The sequence below is a fragment of the Elephantulus edwardii genome, unplaced genomic scaffold (genome assembly GCF_000299155.1).
Source record: "Elephantulus edwardii isolate Elephantulus edwardi_28Jun2011 unplaced genomic scaffold, EleEdw1.0 scaffold00269, whole genome shotgun sequence".
In the NCBI taxonomy this organism is placed as follows: Eukaryota; Metazoa; Chordata; class Mammalia; order Macroscelidea; family Macroscelididae; genus Elephantulus; species Elephantulus edwardii.
Window position 1 is genome coordinate 2,297,660 of NW_006400019.1, and position 16,095 is coordinate 2,313,754.

Sequence of the window (16,095 nt, forward strand, 5' to 3'; positions counted from 1 at the left end):
TACATGTTGAAAAGGTATGGAGACAGGATGCATCCCTGGTGTACACCCTTCCCAATTTTGAACCATGCAGTGTTACCCTGCTCTGTCCTGACTACTGCCTCTTGGTCCAATTACAGGTTTAGGTATATAAATTATAAAACTGACATTATTTCTTCAGCCTGCAAAACTAGTTACTTAGCCTCAGAATTCTCTGATCCTGTCTTTAGTCATGTAGAGTAGTAGTTTGATCTGTCTGTTTACCAGAAGAGGAAATGCATCTCTCCTAGATCCTAGTTAGGCTGGTTCTCCAGTCCTAAGCAAAAAAAAAAAAGTCTCTTAATCTGCCTGTTTACTAGGAAGAGAACTGCCCTTCCTGAATTGTTGTTAATATTTTTATGTGTCAAGTCGCCTGGGACTCATAGTGACCCTATGTACTACAACAGCCCTAAACCCTGCTCTGTCCGTTGCCAATTGCACTGTCTCTGACACACCCACCCTAATTACCCAAGTCACTGAATCAGTCCACCTCTTAGAAGGCCTTCCTCTCCTGCACTGTCCCTCCACCCTTCCAAGTATGACGTCCCTCTCCAAGGACCGGTCCCTCCTTACAACATGTCCAAAATATGTCAGATGAAGCCCCAGAATCCTTGCCTCCAAGGAGCTGCCCAGTAAGTTTAACCCTCTCCAGGATGAATCTGTTTGTTTTCTTATCAGTCCATGGTACACTCAATACTCTTCTCCAGCATCACAGCTCAAAAGCATCAATTCTCCTTCTATCCTCCCTAGTCATTGTCCAACTCTCTGATGCATAACAAGTGATTGCAAAGACCATGGCCTGTATCAGGCACATCTTAGTCCCCAGAGTAACACCATTGTTCTTCAGTACTTTGGAGAGGTTCCTAACAGCAGACTTTCACATCACAGTATGTCTTTTAATTTCCTGGCTGCTGGGGCCAAGAGTGTTGACTGTGGAGCCAAGCAAACTAAAACTGTGAACAATCTCAATCTCTTCACCATCCATCCTGATGCTGCCAATTGGTCCAGTGGTGAGAATTACTGATATTTTAATGTGAGCTGTCCTTTTCAGATATAGAAATTACTTTTTTTATTAACAAAAGTGCACTGTTAAATGAGCTAGTGTTTCACCCTACTATAAAACCCAATGACCACTCCCAGACAGGGAGACAGTCTTGGAGGTGACTCGCTGTCTCCCAGATCTGCGTAATAAAGTGCTTATGGATATTGCCATCTGTTTGTCTAGGTGTCTGATCCACGTTGAGTTGATTTTTATGTATGGTGTGAGATGTGGATCCTGCTTCAGCTTTCTGCAGGTAGAAGTCCAGTTTTGCCAGCACCATTTGTTGAAGAGGTTGTCATTTCCCCATTTGATAGGTTTTGTTTCCTTGTTAAACACCAGTTGACCGTAGATAAATGGGTTAATTTCTGGGTTCTCAATTTTGTTCCACTGTTTATGTGCCTGTCATTGTACCAGTCTCACACTGTTTTGGTTATTACAGCTGCGTAGTAGGTTTTATGGTCAGGGAATGTTATACCTCCCACTTCATTTTTGTTTTTCAGAAGTGTTTTGATTATTCAGGGTCTCTTTCCTTCAAACTTCCCTATTGCCTTTTTTATCTCTTTGAAAAATGTATTTATCATTTTCCAATTTTATCCATTTGTATGTAACTATATTGTGCAAGACTTTCCTTACGTGATCCTCATCAAGACTGAAGAAACTGGACTTCTAGAGTAGAGTCACAGCACAGAAGCCTTCCCCCATCACTATGGAATTTAAAAGACATAAGCAGCAAATGCCTTTGACTATGCTCTACCCTAGGTCCTTGTCAACTAAGGCTACTGAAGTTGCTTGTGGAGGGAAGACCCATTCACACAAACCAATCATCATCAATGAATGTAGCTTTCAATATTGATTGTGTTACCAATAACCCAAGCCAAACACACAGACATAAAGAAATGACGCTAATTATAGAACAGAGTTCAGGTCTTTTGTTCATAGGGTCGCTATGTATTTGACTTGACCACACTTAACCACTGCTAAGTGATATTGGTGTTGTTATATTTTGGAGGAACATCTTCTACTTTGTACATCACTCCTTGTCAATTTGCTGTACTGAGGTAATCTGGGTTTGCTGTAATGTTGAACCTTGTACCATTGGGGTTTCAAATATCATAAAGGTTTACCAGTGTGGATAGTGTTTGGTGGAGCTCCCAGTTGTAAGACAGGTTTGAAAGCAGGAGTGACATCCACTTCCTAAACCGCATGCCTATGAAAACTCTATGAACTTGGGGAAACCTATAGAAAGGTATTAGGTCTTTTGTTCATGGAGTTGCTATGAGTTGTGCTCAACTCAACGGCAATCAACAATAACAACAACATTGGGTTTGTACTGAACAGGTAGATTGGTTTTGGTAGGATTGTCATTTTCATTATACTGAGTCTCCCTATCTTTAAATTATTGAGGAGTAATGATGTCAGTTTAAGGACTCAGGTGTGTCTGATTCAGGTGATAATCTTTCTGACTACTTGCTATGAATCTGAGAGCTGGACAATGAATAAGGATGACTGAAGAAGAATTGACACCTTTAAGCTGTGGTGTTGGAGAAGAGCACTGAACAACCCATGAACAGCCAAAAGAACAAACATGTATTGGAGACGGTGCAGCTGGAGTGCTCTTTGTTTTTTATTTTTTTATTTAATTTTTTTTTTTTTGGTGGAGATGCTGGGGATCGAACCTGTGGAGTGCTCTTTGGAGGCAAGAATGATGAGGCTTCCCCTCACATCCTTTGGACATGTTGTTAGGAGGGGCTATTCCTTGGAGAAGGACATGATGCTGGGAAGGGTGGAGGGCTGGCGAAGGAGAGGAAGACCCTTGACCAGGTGGACTGACACGGTGACTGCTGCAATGGGCTCTGAGGATGGCACAGGATAGAAGAGTGAGGATGGCAAGAAGGAGCCAGTGTAGGAAAAACAACCTTGGAGTGAAGACAGGAAGGGAGAGAGGACCTGGAGTGGCAGATGGTACCTGCACACAGTGGGTGAGTTCTGCCCCTTGCTACACGTAATGAGAAGTGATTCTAAGCTGGGCCAGTGTCCTCACTGAATGCCCTCTCAGCCGTACCCAGGACAATGCCCTCTGCATAAATTTGCGTGCAAGAAGCCTGTTGTTGTTGTTGTTAGGTACCATTGAGTCGACTAGGACTTACAGCAACCCTGTCCTGCACCATCCTCCTAATCTCTGTCATGCTCAAGGTCACTGTGATAGTCATTGTGTCAACTCATCTCATTGAAAGTCTTCTCTTTCTCTGATCCTCGACCTTTTCTAGCCAGCATCACGCCTCTTTCCAAGGACTGGTCCCTCCTGACAACATGTCCAAAGTGAGACCAAGTTTCACCATCCTTGCCTCTAAGCAGCACTCTAGCTATACTTTCTTCAGGACAGACTTGTTAGTTCTGTTGGCAGTCTGCATTTATAATCCATACTCTTCAATGGCAGAGACTCTTCACCTTCTTTATTCACTGTCCAGCTTTCAGATGCATAAAGCAATTGATAATATGATGGTTTGGTCAGGTGCACCTCAGTCTTTAAACTGACATCCTTGCTCTTTTGAACTTTGGAGAGGTCCTTGACAGCAGGTTTCCCTAGTGCAACATGCCTTTTGATTTCTTGACTGCTACTATAATGGGTGTTGCTTGTGGATCTAAGTAAGATGAAATATTTAAATTCAATCTATTAAGATGTTGCCTACTGATCTGGTGTTGTTAGGTGCAATCAAGTCAAATACAAAACTTACAGTGACCCTATAAACAACATATCTCAACTCTCTCTTACACTAGGCCATTCTCACAGTCTCTGACATACCTGAGCCTATTTCTGCAGTCACTGTGTCAGTCCATCTCACTGAAGGTTTTCCGCTCCTTCACTGACCCTCCACCTTTCTAAGCTTGTCCTTCTCCAAGGGATAACATCTCCTAGCAACATGCCCAAAGTATGCTCCCTCTCTGGTAAGGAGTTGTGCTGGCAACTCTAAGGTATGCTGTTCAAATCCACTAGTTGTTTAATGGAAGAAATATGGACCATCTTCTCTCATGTGATTAACTGACTCTGAAAACACACTGGAGGGTCAGCTATGGGTCCATTCCGACTCAGTGGTACACAACAACAGGCCACGAAAACTCCCTGCCCAAAAAATGTTGTTAAGTGCTGTTAAGTCATAGGCGACTCATAGTGACCCTACTATGAACGAAAGTCCTCGACACTCGCGTGTGTGACTTTAATCCTTTCTCCAGGTTCATAGGTTTTCCAGAGGCAAGCTATTTACAGAAGTGGATGCCACTCCTGCTTCCAAGCTTGTTTCAACTAGGAAGTGCCACTAAACACTGTCCACCATGGGTAATCCTTATCGCATTTGACACATCAGTGTCACAGTGTTCAGCTTCACAGAAACCACAAGTTACCTCTGCACGGCAAGTGGACACGCCAGGGCTATACGACCTAGAAGACTGTTCCAAAACAATGAAAAGCAGGCCCTAGGGCCGCATGTTAGAGTCACTCACCTTTGGCTTGGTAGCATTGCTTTCAATCCAGTGGGCCAACTGGTCTCTCTCGGTGTTGTTAAGTGCCGTCAAGTCATAGGCGACTCATAGCGACCCTATGAACGAAAGTCCTCGACACTTGAGTGCATGACTTTCATCCTTTTTTATCCCAAACAATAGGCAGGCCTATAATGTGATCAGTAGCACCAAGGAGACCATCACTCCTTAGAATCACCAAGTGCATCACATCAAAAGAGCAGAGTCCGCCCAATCCTGCTGATTCATGGAAATGAGTGTGAAGGAGGGAGAAGTGAGAAGAGTGGGCATTGCAATTCATGTTTTAAAACAAAATCCATGGGAATGGCTGCATAGGAAATCACTTTCTTTGTAAACTTTTGCCCAGCTAATCATCAAGAGAGCCAGCAGTCACAGGGCCACAAGGTCCTCACACCCACACAGCCTGAGCCGGGCCCCTGTGGCCCTCAGGCTCCTTCTGTCCAGAGGCCAGCCAAGCTTCCCTCAAGGACAGGCGACAGACCACAGGCTCCAAGAAAGGTTTTATTTGCAATCCAGCCCCACGCCACAAAGCACCCCGCTCTCCTTGCCCGGGGTAGGCGGTGGGGGTGGGGGCTCACAGGGCCAGCGAATGCTGATTGGCCAGGGCAGAGCAGGGGCCCAGGGGCTGCGACCGGGCCTGTCAAGTACCAGACCCAGAGGTCAGGTGCCATCAACCGGAGCCCAGGGTCCTGCTCCCTGCCCCGCCCGCGCCGTTCCCCCTGAGTCTCCACGCCCCAGCTCTGCAAAGCACGAGGCTCAGCCCTCCTCGCCTAGGGCGCAGGGTCCAAAGCGCTGATGAAAGTGAACCACGTGGAGCTGAAAAGCAGATGCCGGGCCCGCTGCCCACACAAGCCTAGGCAAGGGGCAGAGGATGCCAACAGTTTCTTGGGTTGGCCATCCTGCCCGTAAATAACTTCCCCTTTGCAGGCCATTCGGTCCCCACCCAAACTCTTACCCCGCCCCCACTCCAGCCACCATGGCTGGAAAGGTACCCTAAGGCATGGATGTCTCCTGGGGACTGGCTTGGGGCCACTAGCCACAGTGTGTCAACCCTCCGTTAACTCTGAGGAGAGGAAATTCCAACAGTCGTCGTCACTCATCTGGAGATGCAAAGCAACATCACAAAGAAACCATCTCAAGGTCCACCGGTAGAACTGAGAGCACAGAAACCACGCCAAGGCTCTGTGCAAGCCTGTGCTTTCGCTCGCTGCTGGTGGGCGCAGGGACTGGGAAACTTTGGGGCAAGATTCTCAGTGGCAAATGATACACGTCTGCTTAGCATCTAGCACTCGTCTGTGCACGGTGCACAAATACTAGCTAACCCTCACACCGACACCGACGCTAGGATTGGAGTACACACTAATCTATGTGGGGAAACGGGCACAGGAAGGGTGGGCAGCCTGCCAGGGTCCTCGCTGGGGCCAAACAACCGCCAGAACTTCACTACTCCGCTGATCCTCGAAGGCGTCCACTCTGCCGGGGCCGTCCAAGATTTGTGTCTCTTTCAGGCGTCAAAGTAAATTCAAGACCTCGTACCCAATGTTGTAGTTTGTTTTTCTTGTTGTTGGGCGCCCTCAAGCCAACTACAACTTAAAGCAACCAGATGGACAGCAGATTGTGGCCCTGTGCTCATCATTTCTGACGTACTCAATACACATTGTGGCAGTCACTGAGTCAATCCATCTGGCTGAGGGTCTTCCTCTCTTCCACCGACCCTCCACCTTCCCAAGCATGATGTCCCTCTCCAAGGAATAGCCACTCTGGACAACTTGCACAAAGTATGTAAGATGAAGCTCTATTGTCTTTGCCTCCGAGGAGCACTCCGGCTGCTCTTTTTTTAGGACATACCTGTTTGTTCTCTTGGTAGTCCCTGGGTTATTGGTGCTTTTTTCCAACACCACAGGTCAAGGCATCATTTCTTCTGTCATCCTTATTCATTGTCCAGCTCTCAGATGCAGAGCAAGTGATCAGAAAGACCATGGCCTCAATCAGATGCACCTAAGTCCTCAAACTAACATTGCTCCTCAGTATTTTGGAGAACTTCCTGGCTGCAGACTTTCCCAGTGCCTGATTTTCTGGCTCCTGGTAGCAAGGATGTTGATGGTGAATCCCAATAAGATGAAGTTGTTGACCATTTCAGTCTTTTGTCCATCTATCATGCTGATGCCTATTAGTCTAGTGTTGAGAATTTTTGTTTTCTTGATGCTGACAGGTGATCCTTAGTGAAAGCTGCATTCTTTGATCTTCTGCAGCAAGCACCTCAAGTCCTCCTTACTTTCAGGAAGCAAGATTGTGTCATCTGTGTAATGTAGGTTATTGATGAGTCTTCCTCCAATTCTGATGCCACATTCTCCTTCACAGAGTTAAGTGCTTCTAATGATCTGTTCAGCATGTTGATTGAATAAGTATGGAGAAAGGCTACCATAATGCACACCATTCTTAATTTTAAACCATGAAATGTTCCCTTGCTCTGTTTACAGAGCAGCCTCTTGGTCTAGGTTTGGGTTTTGCATGAGCTCAATTAAGTGCTCTGGGATTCCCATTCTCCTCAATGTTAGCCATAACTTATTATGATCCACACAGTCAAATGCCTGCACATCTTCAATAAAGCACAAATAGGCATTCTTCTAGTATTTTTGCTTTCAGCCAGGATTCATCTGACATCAGTAATGATATCCTTGGTGCCATGGCCTCTTCTAAATCATGCTTGAATGTCTGGCAGTTCTCTATCTATGTACTGTTAGAGCCATTTAAAAATTATCTTCAGCAGTATTTTGCTTGCCTGTGATAATAATTATATTATATATTCTAATACATCCTATTATAATATTTTGCTTTGTCTTCTCAAGCTGCACTTTGAAATATTCTGTCCAGCTCTTTTATTTCAATCAACATCACTTTGCTTTGATTTGGATCTTCAATGCTCTGGTACAATTTTCATGGTCTCTTCTGACATCTATTTTGGTCTTTTCTTTCTACTTGTTGTAGTGACCCTTTGTTCTCTTCATGGATGATATCCTTGATGTCATCCCACTATTCAACAGGTCTTCAATCATTGGTGTCAATGCTTCAAACTTAATATGACTTTTAAATTCAGGTGAGATAGACTCACAATCATTTTCATTCTTGTGGAATTTTTAAAAATTTCTTCATCCTCACTTTGAATGTACTATTGCTGTTATGTGCTGTCGAGTCACCTGCAACTCATAGTGACCCTATGTACAACAGCCCTAAACCCTGCTCTATCCCTGGCCAATCTTACTGTCCCAGAGACACCTATCTCCATTACCCCAGTGACTGAATCAATCCACCTCATAAAGGGCCTTCCTCTCCTGCGCTGTTCCTCCATCCTCCCAAGCATGATGTCCCTCTCCAAGGACTGGTCACTCCTTACAACATGTCAGATGAACCTTCAGAATCCTTGCCTCCAAGGAGAAGCCTAGTTTCACCCTCTCCAGGATGAACTTGTTTGTTCTCCTAGCAGTCCATGGTATATTCAATACTCTTCTCCAGCACCACAGCTCAAAGGCATCAGCTCTCTTTCTCTGATCCCTAGTCATTGTCCAGCTCTCTGATGCATAGCAAGTAATTGCAAAGACTATAGCCTGTATCAGGCGCATCTTAGTCTCCAGACTGACATTGTTGCTCTTCAGTATTTTGGAGAGGTCTCTGACAGCAGACTTTCCCAATGCAATTTATCTTTTCATTTCCTAGCTGCTGGTACCAGAAGTGTTGATTGTGGAGCCAAGAAAACTAAAGCTGTTAGCAATCTCAATCTCTTCATCATATATCATGATGCTATCAGTTGGCCCAGTAGTGAGAATCTTTGTTTTTTTTTTATGTTGAGCTTCAATCTTAATTGAAGGCTGCAGTCCTTGACCTTCTGCAGCAAGCGCTTCAGGTCCTCCTCAGTTTCAGCAAGCAGGGTTGTGCCATCTGCATAACGCAGATTGTTAATGAGTCCTCCTCCAATCCTGATGCCACACTTCTCCTCATAGAGCTCAGACTCCCGGATAATCTGTTCCACATATAGATTGAAAAGATATGAAGATAGGACTCATCCTTGGCGCACACCCTTCCCAGTTTTGAACCATGCAGTGTTTCCTTGCTCTGTTCTTATGACTGCCTCCTGGTCCAAGTATAGGTTTCTCATAAGCACAATCAAGTGTTCTGGGATTCCCATTCTTCTCAGAGTCAGCCACAGTTTGTTATGATCCACAGAGTCAAATGCCTTTGCATAGTCAATGAAACACAGATAGACATTCTTCTGGTACTCCCTGATTTCAGCCAAGATCCATTTAACATTAGCTATACTATCCCTAGCACCATGGCCTCTATCTAAACCCAACCTGCACTTCTGGCAGTTCTCTGTTGATGCGCTGTTCTGGTCATTTTTGGATAATCATCAGCAGAATCTTGCTTGCATGTGATATCAATGACACTGTTCGATAATTGCCATGGGAGCAAATATAGATCTCTTCCAGTCAGTTGGCCAGACGGTTTTCCTCCAGATTTCTTGGCACAACTTGGTGAGCACATCCAGGGCAAAGTCTGTTTGTTGAAATATGTCAGTTGGTATGCCATCAATTCTTGGGGTCTTGTATTTGCCACTTCTTTCAGAGCAACTTGAACTTCTTCCTTCATCACCACAGGCACTTGCTCATATGTTGTTTCATGGAATTCTGTGTCTACCAATTATTTTTGGTGGAAACACTACATGGTTTAAAATTAAGAAGGGAGTGAGTCAAGATTGTATTTTCTTTCCATCCCTATTCAATCTGTATGCAGAGCAAATTATTTGAGAAGCTGGACTCTATGAAGAGAAATGTAACATCAGTATAGGAGGGAGACTCATCAAAAACTTGTGTTATGCAGATGACACAACCTTGCTTACTGAAAGTGAGGAGGACTTGAAGCACTTGTTGTAGAAGATCAAAGAATTCAGACCTCAATGTGGATTACATCTCAATGTCAAGAAAACAAAGATTCTTGTCACTGGACCAATAGAGAAAAGATTGAAACTGTCAACAACGTCATCTTTCTTTGATCCACAATCAACACCCATGGCACCAACAGTCAGGAAATCAGGAGACATTGTACTGAAAAAGTCTGCAGTTAAGGACCTCTCCAAATTACTGAGGAGTTAATAATGTCAGTTTGAGGACTAAGGTGCATCTGATTCAAGACATGGTCTTTTCAGTCACTTGCTATACATCTGAGAGGTGGACAATAATTAAGGATGACAGAAGAAGAGTTGATGCCTTTGAGCTGTGGTGTTGGAGAAGAGCACTGAACATGCCATGGATGGCCAAAAGGACAAGCAAATACTTCTTGGAGAGGGTTCAGCCAGAGTGCTCTTTGGAAGAAAAGATAATAAAGCTTTGCCTCAGTTACCTTGGGTGTGGTGCCAGCAGGAGCTATTCCTTCTAGAGGGACATGGTGCTCAGAAAGGCAGAGGGTTGGGGAAGGAGAGGAAGACCCTCAACCACATGGATTGACACAGTGACAGCCTCAGTGGGCTCTAATGTGTCAGGAAGTGTGAGGATGGCACAGAATAGGATAGGGTTCAGATCTGTTGTTCATAGGGTCGCTGTGAATTGCACTCAATGGCACCTAACAACAACAAGAAGAACAGCTGTTTGTTGAAATGCCTCAACTGGTATTCCTTCAATTTCTGAAGTCTTGTTTTTTGTTAATGTCCTCAGTGCAGCTTGAATCTCTTCCTTCAGTATCTGTGGCTTTTAATCATATGTTACCTTTTGAAATGGAGAAACTGCCAAGTCTTTTTGGTACTCAAAATCGTAACACTAATTTCCATAGCATCAGTTTCAACTCCTAGGTGACTCTCCTTTGGGTTTCTGAGGCTGTGAATTGCCAGGAGGAGATTCTCCATCTTTCTGCTGCAGTATATTCACTCCTTCCATCTTCTTCTTCTTTGTTTCCAACTATTGCATTCCAATCACCAGTTATTAATGTATCTTATGGCATATTTAATCAATTTCAGACTGCCAAAGTAGAAATCTTCAATTATTTAATCTTCGGACATAACAACAACAACAACAACAACAACAACAGTGTTTCCTTGCTCTATTCACACCACAGCCTCTTGGTCTAGGTATAGCTTTCACATGAGCACAATTAAGTGTTCTTGGATTCCCATTCTTCCCAAAGTCAGCCAGAACTTGTTATGATCCACACAGTCAAATGTCTTTGCAGTCAATAAAACATTAATAGACATTCTTCTGATATTTTTAACTTTCAGCCAGGATCCATCTGACATCATCAGTGATATCCCTGGTACCATGATCTGTTCTAAATCCTGCTTGAACTTTTGGCAGTTCCCTATCTATGTTCTGTTCTAGCTGTTTTCTGATAATCTTCAGCAGTATTCTGCTTGCATTTGATATTGATGATATTGTTCTGTAATTTCTGCATTCTGTTGTATGGGAAGCCAATATGAAATATTTGTAATAAACTGAATGCTGTTTCAGGATGTGGGGGAGACACAGTACAAGCTGGAGTTCATCCTGAGGTACTAAGGCAATCCTTAAGGGTTTACCGATTCTTGCATTATATTTGCTGACCCCTCCCTCTTGAGTCAAGTGGAAGGTTTTCAATAGAAAGAGCTTGGCTTCATTTGCATTGAATTCTCTTTATGATTAGCTTCCCTTGATTCTCAAGAAATACAAAGAGAGGTGTGGCTTAAGGCACTTCAGTTGGAACTGCTGGCCCCCTGCCTTTTATGCTCTGTTTTATCTCATTCCTGGTTGTCTGCCTCATTATTAATAATTATAAAAATACTTTACCCTTGGTCTGTGGCACTGAAAACCAATGATTGTAAGCCAGGTGAGTTGTGAGATGACATCAAGGATATCATCCATGAAGAGAGCAAAAGATCATGACAAAGACAAAGGAGAAAGAAACAATAAAAAATGAATGTTAGAAGAGACTCTGAAAATGGCACTAAAGCATCAAAAAGCCAAAAGGAAGGAAAAATACACCAAGTAAAAGATCCTAATAGAACATTTTAAAGGCACCTTGAGAAGACAAAGCAAAGTTTTGATACAGACTGTGTAGAGAGCTGGACTTTGAGAATTAAAATGGGAAGAACTTGCTCTATGTTTCTCAAGCTGAAAGAACTGAAATACATATTCAAGCCTTGAGTTGCAGTACTGAAAAATGCTATGGGTCAAATCTTGAATGACACAGGAAGCATTAAAAGAAGATGAAGGAATACACTGAGTTTCTGTATCAAAAAGAATTGACCGACACAGAAATATTTCAGAAAGTACCATATAATCAAGAGGCAATGGTGATGAAAGAAGAAGTTGAAGCTGCACTGGAGGCATTGGCAGAAAAGAAGGTTCCAGGAATTGGTGGGACACTAACTGATGTGTTTCAACCAACAGAAGCAGCCCTGGACATGCTTACCAGGCTGTGCCAGAAGATTTGGAAAATAGCTACCTGGTCAACTAACTAGAAGAGCTCTATGTTTCTTCCTATTCCCAAGAAAAGAGATCCATTAGAAATGTGGAAATTACAAAATATTTGCCATGTTGTTGTTATGTGTCATTGAGTCGCGGGCAACTCAAGTACAATAGCACTCAAGCCGGCCCTGTCGTGAGCCAGTCTCACTGTCTCTGACACACCTACCTCCACTACTCTAGTCACTGCGTCAATCCATCTCACCCAGGATCTTCCTCTCCTGTGCTGTCCCTCCACAATTCTGAGCATGATATACTTCTCCAAGAAATGGTCCCTCTTGGTCACATGTCCAAAGTATGTGAGACAGAGCTTCAAAATCCTTGCCTCCAAGGAGCAGCTTGGTTTCACCCTCTCTTGGACAGATCTGTTTGTCTCAATGATATGTTCAATACTCTTCTCCAATACCATAATTCAAAGACATCGATTCTTCTTCTGTCAACCTTAGTCATTGTCCAGTTCTCTGATACATAGCAAATAATTGCATAGACCATGGCCTAGATCAGGTGCATCTTAGTATCCAGAGTGACATTGTTGTTCTTCAGTACTCTGGAGGGGTCCCTGACAGCAGATTTTTCCAATACAATCTGTCTTTTGATTTCCTGGCTGCTGGTGTCACGAGTGTTGATTGTGGGGCCAAGCAAGCTGAAGCTGTTAACAATCTCAATGTCTTTACTGTCTATCATGATATTGCCAATTGGTCCAGTGGTGAGAATCTTTGTTTTCTTGATGTTGATCTTCAATCCACATTTAAGGCTGCAGTCCTTGACCTTCTGTATCAAATGCCTCAGACAGTCCTCTGTTTTGGCAAGCAAGGTTGTGTCATCTGCATAACACAGGTTGTTGATGAGTCTTCCTCCATCTTGATGCCACATTCTTCCTCATAAAGCCCTGGTTGCTGAATGATCTGTTCTGAATATAGATTGAAAAGATATGGAGATAGGATGCATCCCTGGTATACACCTTTCCTGATTTTGAACAATGCAATAACTCCTTGCTCTCTTCAGACAACTGTTTCCTGGTCCAACTATAGGTTTTGCATGAGCACAATCAAGCGTTCTGGGTTTCCCATTCTTCTCAAGATTAGCTTCAATTTGTCATGATCCACACAGTTGAATGACTTTGCAGTCATTGAAACATAGTTAGACATTGCTCTGCTACACTCTGCTTTCAGCTAAGATTCATTTAACTTTGGCTATAATGTCCCTAGTGCCACGACTTCTTCTAAACCCACCCTGCACATCTGAGAGTTCTCTGTTGGTGTGCTGTTCCAGTTGTTTTTCAGTAATCTTCTGCAGGATCTTTCTTTTGTGTGATATTCCCCAAACTGGAGAGGGTGCTGGAGTAAGTTCCCCATGTATACAGTTCTGAGAGTCTGTGTAAAGCATAAATTGGCATTCTGTTCTTGGCTAGATGTTTGCTGAGCCCCTGAGTGGTGGAAACACAGGGCACACTGCTTCAGTGTCGGGGAGAGGTGTGCAATGCAGTTTCCAGCTGAGGGCCAACTTCTCAAACAAATCACTGACTTTTCCCCATAGCTACTAGAAATGTCCTCCAAATGACCTGTATCAATTTGTGTTCCCAACAAAGATGTTTTGCTACACCCTCACCAACATAAAAACATTATAAATGTTTTAAATTTATGTTGATTAACTAGTGAGAAGTAGTTTTTTGTTAAGTGTGAATATTGAATTATATATTTACACCTACAAAGTTAGGCAACAATTCACAAGATTTCCCTAAAACTGATATAAACTGCAAACCTGAGAGTCCCCAAGACCATCCTAAGGCTCAGCAGTTTGCTGGACATTTTCACAGAACTCATTCAAATTTGTTATTTTCACAGTTACCATTTATTAGAGTGAAACAACATAGAGTAAAATTGTCCAAGAAGAGATATGCATGGGATAGATCCTCCACACACAGACCTCCCAGATTTCCTTTCCTAGTGGAGTTATGGAAAATGTTAACTCCTTCTGAAAATGATGTGTGACAACAGGCACAGAGCTTTGCTAAGCAGGGGAGTTCACTCAAGGCTTGGTATCCAACCTTTTTCTTCGTAACTCAATCACACGGATTAGATTGATTGCTCATATGGTTGACCTTAATCTCTAGTCTTCCTAGAAGTTAAGCAGATACCAGACGGTACAAAGTCCCCATCAGAAGTCACATTGTTGGACTATTTGGTGTGGCATAATGCCCCCTGATACGCAAATATATACTTTTCAAGCAGGGCATTGTAAGGGTCTAGAAATCATTTTCCAGAAGCTAAAAGCCAAGGCCAGATTCCACGTTGGACACAAGCCATAACTGACCCTCCAGCAGGTTTTCAGATGCCTATCTTCCTGCAGAGCAGCTGGTGGACTCTCTTTGGGTAATAGTAATTCTTTGTTGCACAGTCCTCTCTGGTAATTTCCCCATTGGAATATTTATCCTTTGCCTTACTGATTTTAAAGAAATTTTATATCAGTATAAACTACTATTATTTTTGTTATATATGTTGCAAATCTTGCTCCCTGAGTGCAATTTGTTTCTTAGTTTCATACCAGATGTGTGTGACACAGCAATTTTGCATTTTTGTGTTGTCAATTCTGTACGTGATTTCTTACAGTCTTTTTATGCCTTGATGGTCCTTTTCCATTTTCTGTAAGTGTTCGCTCACAGATCCAGAGCTGCTAGAGCAGCCACAGCCATTATTATATCATCCAGCAAGAGTCCTGATCCGGACTAACCCTGATGGTCACTTTCCTTATGGCAGTTTTCACATCCTTGTTTCTCAGCGTGTAGATGAGAGGATTAAGCATTGGGGTCACTGCTGCATAAAATATAGAGACAATTTTATCCCCATCCTGAGATATTTTGTTCTGGGGTCTCACATAAATATATATTAGGGTCCCAAAGTAGATGGTGACCACTACCAGGTGTGAGCCACATGTAGAAAAGGCTTTAAGCCTTGCTTCAACTGGATGGATTCGTAAGACAGCCTTCAGGATACAAAGGTAAGAGACAAGGATGAAAAGTAAAGGTACTGGCATTGAAATGACAGCACATACCATCATCATAACCTCGAGTAAAATGGTGTCAGAACAGAGCAATTTAAAGATGGCTTGGACTTCACAAGAAAAGTGATTGATTTCATTATGCCCACAGAAGCTGATTGGCAAGAGCAGAATGGGTATAAGAGTGAGCAGGAAGGCTGTCAGCCAGGCAGCGAGGGCCATCGAAATGCATGCTCGAGAAGACATGATCAGGCTGTACCTGAGCGGGTTTGAGATAGCCACAAATCTGTCATATGCCATAATGGCGAGAAGGAAACACTCAGCCAGTGCCAAGAAGGCTCGAATGGCAAGTTGGGTAAAGCAGGAGCCGTAGGAGATGGTGGGGAAGTTTTGCAGTGCGTTCACCATGATCAGAGGGACAGCACTAGTGGAAAACAGGAGATCCAGTAAAGATAAGTTACCAAGGAAGAAATACATTGGGGTGTGGAGCTGTGAATTAGCTCCTACCAGGAAAAGGATCACACTGTTTCCTGCTAAAGTAACCATGTAGAGAAACATCAGTGTCCAGAAGAGAACACTCTGGGAGGTGGGATGTTCAGACAGTCCTACAAGAATGAATTCAGTCACCTTGGTGTGGTTTCCAATTTCCTGGTAATTCATCTCCTCTATTCACAGCTAAAAATGGAGAGAGAAAACAGAGAAATCAGCTGCTTGTCAACATGGAATGCGCTGATAAACATTCAGGTTGGTAAAAATCCAGTAGCCACTGGTGCAAGCTAATCGCTGATGTTTTCAGCACCAAACTCACCAACCACTTCTAGCCTTTATCTCCTGTTGGGAAAAGAAAAGGAAATTCTCTACGGAGGAAAAAAGCATCTGGATCCCTGAGCACAATTTTTCCTTTAACCAAATAAGACTGGACTACAAGTGGACACCAACCGCTCTGAGATTAAAATCTGTAAATTATTTCCTCCCACCTCTTCAACCAGTATATCCTAAGTCTTTGGGAAGTTTGTAGGGTCA

The 16,095-nt window shown here is 43.3% G+C and overlaps 1 protein-coding gene across 1 annotated transcript in view; it reads right to left on the reverse strand.

Moving 5' to 3' along the window:
* LOC102852469 overlaps positions 1-15,732 on the reverse strand; it is a 60,697-nt gene extending 44,965 nt beyond the window's left edge. The window contains exons 1-2 of the mRNA XM_006899996.1: positions 15,127-15,732; positions 14,806-15,057 (exon numbers count right to left, since the gene is read on the reverse strand). Of these exons, the coding sequence (XP_006900058.1) occupies positions 14,806-15,057; positions 15,127-15,732 (858 nt within the window). The remainder of the gene's footprint in view (positions 1-14,805; positions 15,058-15,126) is intronic.
* Positions 15,733-16,095: the final 363 nt, after the last annotated feature.